This window comes from Leptosomus discolor, chromosome 6, assembly GCF_034619465.1.
Source record: "Leptosomus discolor isolate bLepDis1 chromosome 6, bLepDis1.hap2, whole genome shotgun sequence".
Lineage (NCBI taxonomy): Eukaryota > Metazoa > Chordata > Aves > Leptosomiformes > Leptosomidae > Leptosomus > Leptosomus discolor.
In genome coordinates, this window is record NC_141396.1 from 58,110,271 (window position 1) to 58,122,308 (window position 12,038).

The window sequence follows — 12,038 nt, forward strand, 5'->3', positions numbered from 1 at the left end:
TATGCCTTAAAAACATAAATAAATTGAATTATCACCCATTATATTACTGGATGGAATTTGCTGAACTTTCGAACAAATCTTAATGAATATGCAATGGTATTTTGTTTGCTCTGATTGGCACAACATAACTGGTTCTGTTAGCCCTCTGTCTTTTTGTCTGACGTTTTTGCTCCTCATCCAGTGGACATTAGCAGACATGTTTGGGGTTTTTTGCTTGGGTTGGATATAAATATTTGTTCATTTTTAGCAGCGATGTCATCTTTTGCTCTTGTATTTGAATAGGCCAGGGAGGGACATTTTTGAGAGATTTCGGATGGTGCCCTCATGGGTACATCGGTGATGTTGGACTGTCCTCCAAGCAGAGCTCCACCTTACTGGCTGTGATTGAAGCTACACTGGACTGGTTAGTGGCTCTACGTGAGGGCATTGACTATATATGGGTGCAGAAAGAGGTTTCCCATTCTGATGTGAAAGCTGCAGACACACGTCCCTTATGACTCCAGGTGACAGTGGTTTTCTTGCCAAACCGTCTTCAGCTTCTTCTCTGCTTTATACAAAGGCTCCTCCCTTGGTCAATATTTCAGTTTTTTGCTGACACTGGATCCAAAGGCCATACTGCATGTGCTCACTGCAATGGGTCACAGCTTGCACGTACTGCTGGATCTTCCTTGGCATTGCAAGTTGCTTTCTGCTCTTTGTAAGGGTCTGCAGCTTTCAAGATGTTTCTTGAGAGCCCATCCTGGGACCGGTCATTTTTAGTGTCTGCGCCTTGTGCTCTGATTGCCTGCGGAGTCTGTGTTGCTCAGATCTTTAAGCCAGATCTCAGATATCTTACGGTGGATGTTTGAAAATAAGAGTAGACAGTAATAGGTTCACTTCAGACATGATGGTCTCAGCCTTAACTAGCATAAAGCCTGAGTCTTCTCTCTCCCCTCCAGCCTATGGAAAGACTTACTTGTCCCTAAATTACAGATGTCTTTTCCTATCAGCTTTACTTTAGACCACATTCTGGGGGGTATAATAATCCAGGAAAGTCTAGAATAAAAAGTATGCCAGGTTATCGAGACTGGCTATGAAACAGAGCCACTTTGAACCAACATGCCTATATACTACCTCAGGAAAGTCTGAAGCTCCTCTTTCAAGGGAAATCCTGCCCTTTCATGTATGTCGTGTAGCTTTACCAAACTCAGGGCTCTGGCTGGCTGAGTACATTTCCAGTAGAACCATTAATATCTGACTGGGGCAAACATTGGAAATACATGGAGTCCTACCACAGAACAAATCTGGGAAGTAATGTAGATCCACAAAAATTCCTAACCCCACACAACTACCAAACTATGAGATATATTATTAAATGTACTCTCGTAGCATTACATTTTGTGAGAAATACAATAGAGGATCAATCTGATGGTCAGAAGATGCTCAAAGTGAATAAGACCAATGTAATGAATCCACCAAACCTCTTGCGGCACAAGTACAACCTACAGCTGCCTCTCTGTTTCTGCCGTCAAAAAGCTCCTTGCAGGCAAACAAACTCCGTGGCTAAACCAGTGAGGAGCTCAGGTGTCCCATCACGGCCACACGACTGAAACCTTTTGGCTGCAGAGCTGCAGTCTGTGCTGCTGTGGCAGGAGAAGAGAAGTCCCTTCCCTAAAGCACGGTGATCTGCAGTGCAGCAGATGAACCTTACATGCTGTGTGGAGCAGTGAGACCAGAAGCACATCATGGGTGTCCACAGGATCACCCTGGAACAAGGCTTCAGCTTCTGAACAACATGAAGTTTGCTTTAAATAACTTCCACAGAAAGGCAGCCACTCTGGGAACTAAGTGTCTCCATGTGTCCTTTGGGTCCAGGATTTTGTATGCTTCAAGGTATAAACGAAGATTAAAGGCAATATTCTTAAATGAACAGGGAGATGCTTATGCCAAAATATACATGAGTAATCTAGAGCATGATACAAAAATGCAAATTCAAGAATAGAAGGAAATCAGGACACTGTAATGCGTATTGCTTTAATTTGAGGAGCAAAGGGATTTGAGTGGATTTCTAGGGTATAATGCAATACAGAATAATACAGTGTTTATGTCAGATATAGCTGATGAAAGCTCCCAACAGATCAATGCAGGAAAAGGGTATAAATCAGTAGTATTGGAAGATGTCACTTGAGAGCAAATCTGTTCTCAAGCTGAGGTAATATTTTCTGATACTCCCTGTAGTTGAATACAGTTAACGTGAAACAACTTGGGAGCGAGAAAAAATAAATCCAAATGGCTTGAAGGGAAAATGGAAGTTTGAAATACCATCTCCAGGATCCATCTTCTGCTCAGAGGGCTTTGGGTGAGAGAGAGCACCCATCCTGTTAGCAGTCAGGAAGATAAGGCTGCAGTGGCCATCTTTGCTGCTGGGTCAGAGGTGAACTTCAGTTTGCCCAGGGCAGACTTTCATCACAGCACCTTTCACTGAAACACTGCCTCAAGGTGTTGCTCAGCTCTTGGCTCTGCAGACAAAAGATGTTGCCACACATTTCCTTTGCATTACATTATCTTATTCATTTTGATTGTGTTAGATCACTTTAAGTTAATGTGCTGTATACTAGTGTGTGATGGTGTAAAACACTGCTTACAAAGGTATCTGAAATATTCAGCTTTCTTTTGAGCACAGACTTTACTGAGCAAAAAGAAAATGAATAAACATAGCTAAGAAAACTACTATTCCTGTCTCCAGTAATTACTTCTCCTTCATCATCTGTTGAGTTTTAATATGTAAATGAATGGAGAGAGCCTTCTGGCTTTGCAGTCTCTGTGAGTGAAGGTTCTTCTTAAGAAATAGAATTTTGAAGAAAAAGGGAATTCACTGTACAGTAAGCCCAAGCTAGGACTTATTTATACTGGTTTTAAATCACTGGATTTTTTTCCCATCATTGCTGGTATGAAATCAGACCAAGGGAGAACCAACAGAGCACCTGGTCTTCTGCCTGGGCTGTGTTCCTCCTGTCCATCTTGCATCCCTTCCTACCTCGTTTTTCCCTGGCTTGTTATAATATTCTTCCTGTAGTAAAAGAAAAGAGGAAGATGAGTAGGTCACCATGGGTAGAAAAAGAGCTGGCTGCAGCAGAGATGTGTGCTATCACAGTCCCCTGGGGCACATTGACTGTCTCAGCTGAGCACATCACTTCGCTCCTGAGGTCGTGCGTCCGAGGGCAGGAGGCACAGGCTGGGTAATTGCCACTTTTCTCTCCGAAACTCGGTTTAGCAGTACCTGTGGGGTTGTCCTGTTCTTTGCCTGCAGAAATCATTTTATATCTGTCCTCCTGCTTTAGCTTCCACTTGATTTCTCTATCTACCTAGAGCTCAGAGTTAAATAGATAGGTAGGTAGGTTTGAAGTTATCCTCTTGTGCATGAATGCCTGTTTTTTTCAGATAAAATTCACTGACATCTCAAACTTTTATCTTGAACATGTATTAGACAAGTTTCTTCATATATATATATATATTTGCAGTGCTCACAAAGTGATAGCTCCATTGAAGTTTCTGTTAGAAAATTTTTTCCTGCACAGGCTGGAGACGAGGGGAGGAAACAGGTTTGTAAAACAGCCTCACAAGCTTGCTGTGACCTGGAATTCAGTTTACTCTAGGGTGAGTTCTCAAATGCAGAGAGATAGAGAAGATAGTCTTGTCCTTGGGCCACCAGCCTGGATTTGAGGTACGTGGTTTCCACTACCTTGCCACGTGCCTGAGCCCTCCAGTGTCTCCAGTTTCCCTATTTTGGAGGGAGAAAGAAGAAGCTGTCCCTCCACCGCCCCATGCCATGATTCCTGGTCTCTTTGTGGAGTTTCTCAGAGTCTCTCCTGCTCCTTCACCTGATGGTAGTGCTGGCCTGCCGTCCTGGAGGCAGTTTCACAGCAGAGACCATAACAGACCTGCAGTGGGAGGTGGTGTGACCTCCTTCCTCCAGTCTGCAGCTCACAGATTTTCTCCATTTCTCCAAGGTTTCGCATTAGCCATTTTTCAACTGGTTCCAGTGCAGCCAGTGTGGGAGCTCGGCCAGCATTCCTTCTTTGCTGAGGAATTACTTCGTGTCTGACCGTACTGATTGCCCACGTGCAGCTCACCGGGTGATGCAGATCACCCCACATCTGTGATTTATCCTTTCACTACTAATCACACATCCAATGTCTGTGTTTTCTGATGATGATGATATTTTTTCCTCAAATGCATAATATGAAAGATTGAGGACTTAGAACTGGGACTCTTTCAGAATTACCTTCATCTAGTCATAGTTTTCTTTTATAGTTACCTTTAAAGGCCTGTTGTTTAAAATTTTCCTTTTACCTATGACATACCAGGTTAATTTTGGTTTGAGTTCAGTACCTAAGCTGTCACAGAGTATGGAGTAAATTACTTTATAGAAGTCTGTTACATATTGAGTATAATACCAGGTTAACTAACCCTCACCTTCATGAACTCACACTGCATTGCATTTAGTATGTTATTTTTTATATCTATTATGAATTGAGCTCTGAACACATCATCCTTCCCAGGAGCTGGGCCAGCTTAGGATTTGGCCAGGTGATTTTGCTTTTAAAAATCAGTATTGTGTTGACAGCCATCCAGCCCCCTTCAACTTCCAAGACTTATTGAAAATTCATATTAACATTCCAGCGTTAAGGCTTCTGGGTAGATTCTCTTACATATACATAAATAAAAGTTTAATGTAGCTGAAACTGAGACTAGCTCTGAGGTGGGAAGGAAGCAAAGTATGAGTAGGGTAGACAGGACTGCTCAGTGCTTGATAGCAGTTGCTAACCAAGAGCCTTGTGGTGGCTTTTAGAAGGCATCAAGCACTCGGGTTCAGGGTAAAAGAGCTGCTAAAACTAGAAAGAAGACTAACTTGGGAACTTTGCTCCTCTGTCTCTTCCAGCAGTGCAATCTGGGAAGAGTCATGCTAAAGGAAACCCTGAAGGAAACCCCAGGAAAGGAAGTGGGGATCAGATACACAGTTGAGGTCCATGTCACGGTCTGACTGGGGAGCTCAGAAAGTGGTGCGCCAACTCCCCAGCCCTCAGACAGGGGCTGCAACTCCCTGTTCCTCTCATGGGGGTGTTGGATCGTATGTGCACAAGCCCCCGGGGAATTTCAAGATTAAATGTCGCTCTCAGGAATGCAGTAACTTCACTTCTTTTAAATACATTTTCAGCCCTTTGCCGGTGATTAAAGTTCAAGGTCGAGATGCATCTTTCCTTGTGGACATTTGCTTTGATTCCTGATGTGCTTTACTGAAAAATCTCAAACGTACGGCGAAGGAGGTGACAGCATGTCAGAGAACTACATATTTAGTTCTAGCAGCGAGTCAATCAGACATCTAGGCAATTACCCTCTGCTCAGGATGACAACTGAGAGATGTGTTTATTCTGTCTCCAGGAATCTCTGTTATTTTAGGATCCTTTCCAGAGTGCAACCAGTGCTAACTCGTCAGCATGTGGAGACTCTTGTTTATGCTTTGGTTTCCTATCTGGGTGGGATTATTCAGTTATTGACTTGCTGGCCCCCAGTCAACCTTTTAAATTCATTTCTACCTTCCACACAATTTCTTGGCAGGAGCTACAGGCTGTATAAGCCCAAGCCCTCATATCTTCATCTGTGCTGATTAATCTTTTATCTGCTTTTCAAAGGGTATTAGCTTTTCCATGAGCTGTTAGGTGGCACCTTGCTATCACTGCTAAGACTCCTGCATTTGGCTGCGGTTTGGCATCTCCTGCAGCCTGACGCAGCAGTTGGCTGGTCCTTCACAGAGCTTCTCACCATGATGGCCCTTGCAGAGGCAGAACTTACTCTGCCTGTGCGGCGGGATCCCCGTGTAAAACTCTTGCTCTCCTTTACATCCCTATAAAGTTGTTGACCTCAGAGGCATCACTGCAGGCCGGTACTGGGATATATGAAAGCCAGCTATTGCCCATCCCCTCTCAATATACTGTAGGCACACTGCAGACAGCAGCAGTCACAACTCCTGCCTGAATCTGATTAGTGAGCTAAACATTTTCTGCTCCATGGGAGCACCCCGTGCCATATAAGCTGGAGGCTTCCCTCAGGCAATGAACAGATGAGTTTAGCTGGAACAAACTTTGTCATCTTTTGACACTTTACTGGGGAATCAGTTACTTCTGTGAGAGAAAACGTGTTTCTGATGGCATTCACCTTTCTGAGTGACGCAAAGCCTCTGACAAGCTCAAGGGTGGGCCACCATTACCCCCTGAAATGTCCCCAGCTGGGGCAGGAATTATAAGCAGCCTACATACAGTGAACTCAAGCTCCCCCTTTTCATCTGAAGAGGATTCAATATAATGACTATACTGCCCCAACAAAGCAAGCCTCAGGGCCCCCAGCTCCCGCCGAGCGCCCCCAGCATGACCCAGAGCCAGGTGCTGCAGCGTCACGGGCGGGATGGCACCTGAACCACGCACAGAGACAACCCTCTCCTAGCCCACTCAAACCTCTCCTCACTAAAACTCTCCCCACGTGCACCCACTTCTCCTCCTGTGAGACTGGAGGACAAAGAAGGTTTTTGCAGGTTCAGGAGGCCTTTCTTTATTTCTCTTCCTGGAAGCCTGGTTATTATAACAGTAGCCTCTAGCTACATCTGTGAAGAGGAGCACCTCCACCAGGCGCCTCCTGTAATAATGACTTTTTTGTTTGAACTTGCGAGGCACTGTTGTATGACATTAAGAAGGTGAATCCAAAGAGGACCATAGATGTAGGGTCATTCCAAGTAAACCCTGACGGGACACAAGAGAGGAGTAAGGTAACAGAAAAATGATATGACAGCACATAATTGCTGATATGTGCAATTACCAACCACTTATCCAAACAGCAGTTGGTCTTAATCTTACAACCTTTTTTCTTGCTAAGGGTATCAGCCACTAAATTGCTTCTGCTTCCTCTGGGACATAAAGTAATCTTTAGGCTTGAAATTGAGGTATTTTCCTTCCTTTTCAGTACCTACATTTCTTTGCCTTTTTAATATTTGAAGCAGCATTGTTCCATTGTTAATCTTGATAAAAAATAAATCAGAGCTACATGCATTATTAAGACAGAGAAAGAAAAAGAGAGAATGAGAGGGAGGGAATACACATTCCTCCTAGAGCTAGACCGTTATCTAATCAGAGATTGCACAGGAGGTCCAAATAGTGTCCATTGTCATCCATGGGCTTCTTATGGGTGCTGGATACCTTCACCTTCATTGCCCATGGTGGGAACTGGGGGTGGTCAACATTGTGGTGGACCAAACCCTCACATTGCCAACTTCCAGGAGCAGAGTTTGGCTTACGGTATGTGTTTTGCAGCATGGAAAATAGAGATCATACTAGATATATGTCAGTAGAAGTGCCTTGGGGAAACGTTTGGTGAGCTAGGTCATTCGGCAGATATTTCAGAGGACTGTTGTCGACTCAGATAATGGACTTTTCCATCATTGCTATCTGTAAATTAAAAGGCTTAAGAGAGTATTTAAGGTATAATGAAGATGAAAGCTTCTTCTTTATAAATGGCAGTGACCTTCTCAAGATGATGCTTCTCAGGCCTGGCTTTCCATGGCTATTCCCAAGCTATCACTGAGACGGACTGAGGACCAAGCCGTCCAAGGATACATCTGGAAATAGGCCACAGCTTTCCAAGGCAGTGGGTGACGAGATGAATCAGAAGCTGTCCAAGACACCTGAGTCTTCTGAAGTCCAACTCCAAGAAGTTTATCTTTACCGTCAGTGAGGACTTCGGGCTCGGGATACAATTGTGGCCAACGGCAAGAGAGCAGCTTATGGTCAAATAAGATTAACAGCTAAGAGAAAGCGAGAGGAGAGCACAGTAGCTTGCCTGGCATTGCATGGTTGATCTATAGCAGAACAAGTGATAGCTCCTGGGGTGGTCCCAGGTCAGCACCCCAACACTTGGACCTTGCTGCCTCTAGCAGCGTGGGTCAGCGTCAGATTTCAGTAATGGGCTGGTACATGTCTGTCTTCCTCACTTTGAGCAAGAAGGTCATTTCAGCACATAGATGATGTCTCGATGTGGGCAGGAGTATGAGTGGGTGCCCACACCTGCCTCTGGACATATGGACACAGAGGACCTGACTGCAGTAGATCTTGGTATGATAAGTAAAGCAATACAGATAACCAAGCATACATTAACGAAGTCTGACTGTAGTCCATACTGCCATTCTTGTTTATTCGCATGTTGACCCCAATATTAGCAGTACACATTTCTTAAACAAAATCCATGTCCTGCACTGCTAATTGTTAACATAACAGAGGGTTCGTGAACCCGTCTTTCATCACATCACTTAAACATTGTTTAAACAGTATTTTATTACATTTATTTCTTCAGAGGTAAAAACATTTCCTTGCTATGCCTGTCAACTGATTTGAAAACTAAATATCTAAATTGCTGTAGTTTATTTTTCACAATGATTTCTGTATTGTTTCAGTATTAGCCTTTGAGAATAAAACAAAACTGTAGCTCTCTGTTGTCTTAATTTTGGGATATCAGAAGACTGCTTTCCCAGGGAAGAACTATTGCCTGGCTTGTTAACAGAATGAGTTTTAGACCCTGGTTTGGATCTTCAAAAGTGAACAAGGGAGGTAGATGCTCAAACCCAGTGACTTTCAATGAGAATTGGTTACTTAAAATTCAGAGGCCTCCTTCAAAAGCTCATCCCTAATCTCTTCAGAACAATTTCTACTTGGTTGTAATTAACTGTGGATTTAGACTTCAGTATAAATTCACCTTGACTAAAATTTGCGAAAGCATCCTGAAGTCCTGTTTTCAGAATATCTCAGGCCCCAGAGAGCCCAAGATCTACTGAAAGTCCCCAAAGTTACTAATGCCGTATGTGAAGTGTGGCGCTGGACACCTTTCCTGAGCTCCTGAGTTCAGATGTTTGCTGCCACATCCAATTTCCATCCCACAATAAAGTCTGTGCACCCATTGCCTTCTCTCCCAGCAAGAGCTGGGGATGTGTGGGCTAGAGAAGGGCTGCAGTTCTCCTGCTCATTCTGGACCTGGCGAAGGTGACCAGGATGGTGAGATGTGCAGTGAAGCCTACCTGCCCACACGCTGTACCTAACCCATGTCTCCCATGGCTGTAAGGTTTAGGAAGCTCAAGATTTAGGTCAGTGTTTGGAAAACATGTTTTACTTTGTCTTTCTAGGATTTTTGGCCATGATCTGTCTTGGTCTGATGGGTTGGACAATTAAAGGAATGCATTTTGTTAGGATATTGCTCTTCAAGAAGAAGGGAAAGGTTTGGCTTGGTATGCGTGAGTAGGGGTTCATAGTGTACCTTGAAGCAGACATAGAGAATGGATAGATGTGGACATAGGATTTCTCTTCTCATCAGAGCTGCTAACTGTGTCTATGAAAAACCTATGTAGAATAGGTTTTTAAAAAGTGGCATAATTGTCTCCTGTCTATTGATTGCTCTTCCACTTTGTTAAAGAAGAAGGGTCAGTGAAACCCAATATTGAAAGCAATTCCAGAAAACCGAAGAAAAAGCCTTTTCTGGAAGTTTTAAGTGTAAGTTTCCCACTTCTCTTGGTACGATTGCAGGAGTTTCAATTCTAGGCTCTGTTTCTGCAGAAGCTGAACACTCTTCACCCTAAAGTGCTCACTGCATCCTGCACTGTCCCCAGGCAAATACCTTAATACCCTTAAATAATGGTATCTGAGAAGAGATCAGTTCAATAATATGGTTGATAAGCGACCAGTGCCTGAGCCCATGTGTGACACTTGGCAGCCAGAGCCCTGCCTGACTCCAGCTCTCTCTTCTGGGTACCACAGTCATCAGCAGCATCAGTGCCTCCACCGTTGGAGTTGTTGGACATTTTTTGGCACCCTGATCTCTGATTTTCTGGCAGAGTATTGATTAATCTGGGATTCATCTTTTCTTTTGAAAAGAAAATTCATCTTAAAGTTGAGAACCTTTTTTTGATTAAGCATTTGTGAGGCTTATTACATTCTGTAATCAGTTTTGGTTCCAGCAAATCAGGCTGGATGCCAGTGTGTGGACAGAATAAAATACACCTTAGAGCAACATCCCTAACAACAGCCCTCCCAGTCAGAGTCTCATCCTACATTTCTGTCTCTGACTTTGCATTGCTTGTCTAATTATGTTGGCTGCTGTGTAATTATTTTCATGGAACAATAATTTTAACAGCATGCAGTTTATCAGAGGTGCAAATTATACATAATAGCATACAGCAATTTTCAGTTAAAACTTTCATAACGTTCAAAAGTCCTTGCATTTTTTAACAAATTGAAGAGGAAAAAAGTATTCTCCATTTTCTATCCTTCCTTTCCCTTTTTCTTAGAGAAAACAACATACAGATTTTCTTGTAGTCAATTAAACCCATTTGAAATAAAGCACTTCTAGTTTGGAACAAGACTGTCCACATGGGGAGTTAATCAAGAATAATTATTCCTCTCTAAATTCACATCCTCAAATAATTTGAATTAAATCCCCAGTATAGACAAGCCCTAAATGTCAGAGGAGGTTAAAAAAAAAGGCAGCTAGAGGAGCTCCATCTTATCAGAAAGCAATGAGAATAAAAACCTTGCCTAGGCACCCAGGCCAGGCCGGTGAGGAAAGCCATGTCAAGACTGATTCAAACTCATTCACCACACTTGAGTACACATGCACGTGCTCAGTGCTTTGAAGTCAATCACGTATACATTTCAGTAGCATCATCTGTACGTGCACACTGTGGCAGTGATAGCAGCGTCGGGGAGGGACATACTTCTGCTCATCAGAAGAGAGCAAGTTTAAACATATTTCAGGGAAGGAATTTTGCTCAGGGATGCCTTTTCCCCTTACTTTTCCAGCAGGCTGAAGGCAACACGATTCCCACACCTTTCAAAGGTGGGGAGCTATGGGTAGTTTAGGCAGATTCAGATTTGTCTCAGATTTGCCCAACTCAGGTTTTATTAAACCCCAAGCTTTGCTTTCAGATTGCTGCCGACTAAGCAACAAGGTTTGTAGCCATTATTTCTCTAAAAAAGCATTAACACCATGGTGCCTTTGCTGTGCCAAGATCCAGCAGTTGCAGCAGCCTCCAGAGAGTCTAGAGGCAGGACCAGGTCCCCCCATCTTCTGCATCCCTCCTACAGTAAAAGTAAAATACTTTAACTGTATTTGCCTGCATGATACTGCACCCCCCAAGCAAACCACTGGCTGCAAGCAAGCAAAGCCTGGAGGCAAATCCTGTAGTCACCATACAAATCCCCATGGTGGTGGGTGGCAGGTGGCCTGGCCAGGATTTCTGTCTGCAAAACTTCAAGATGCCACGAATGTCTGAGCTCAAGCTTTTATCAAACACAAGGCATGTGCCAGAGCAGTACTTATATTTTGAGGTGATTCTCTGTTCAACAGACATTTTCTCACCAAAGTGTGTGCCATGACTGGCTCCCCTGCAGGTTTCACAAGGAAAATGGGGCTATTGGGCAGAGGTAAAAGGAAGCATCTTTATATGTACCTTGATGCTCCCCTTATGGGAGGCAAGCCAGGCTGGCCTGCTGGGCTCAGACCCATAACACAGCATGGGCTGGGGTGCTTGGGTTTGCTCTTTCTGGGTGGAAAAAAAAAAAAAAAACAAAAAAAACAAGAAATTGGCTTCCAAGGCAAACAGCCCCTTGGCTGCCATTTTGGTGAGAGGAAACATGTCTGAGGCAGCACCGCATCCGCACAGCTGCCGTTCCACCTCATCTCTCCCCCTTCCCAAAGGCCAGAGAGCAGCTGGGATTTGCAGCGCAGGGGAGTGCAGACCCGGCTCTCTTCCCCACCATCCCATCCCAGCTTCTCTGTCCTCTCCTGTCCCTTTCCTGCATGCCCAAACCCCCAGGGAAACCCTGGGTCCTTTTTTGAGGAGGGTCCATATGTGTTGGGGAGGGAGAACAAGCTAAGTCTCTTGGAGATGAGGGTCACGAGTAGCCATTGGAACTATTTTTGGAAGAATTTCAGTCTCTTCCTCCTGAGGTGGGCTCATGGGGACAAAT

General features: G+C 44.0%; 1 protein-coding gene across 1 annotated transcript in view; it reads left to right on the forward strand.

Moving 5' to 3' along the window:
• The first annotated feature begins 5,803 nt into the window (after positions 1-5,803).
• Positions 5,804-12,038, forward strand: part of CNPY1 (canopy FGF signaling regulator 1) — a 71,100-nt gene continuing 64,865 nt past the window's right edge. Inside the window, 2 exon segments of the mRNA XM_086467330.1 lie at positions 5,804-5,857; positions 6,704-6,799. Of these exon segments, the coding sequence (XP_086323456.1) occupies positions 5,804-5,857; positions 6,704-6,799 (150 nt within the window).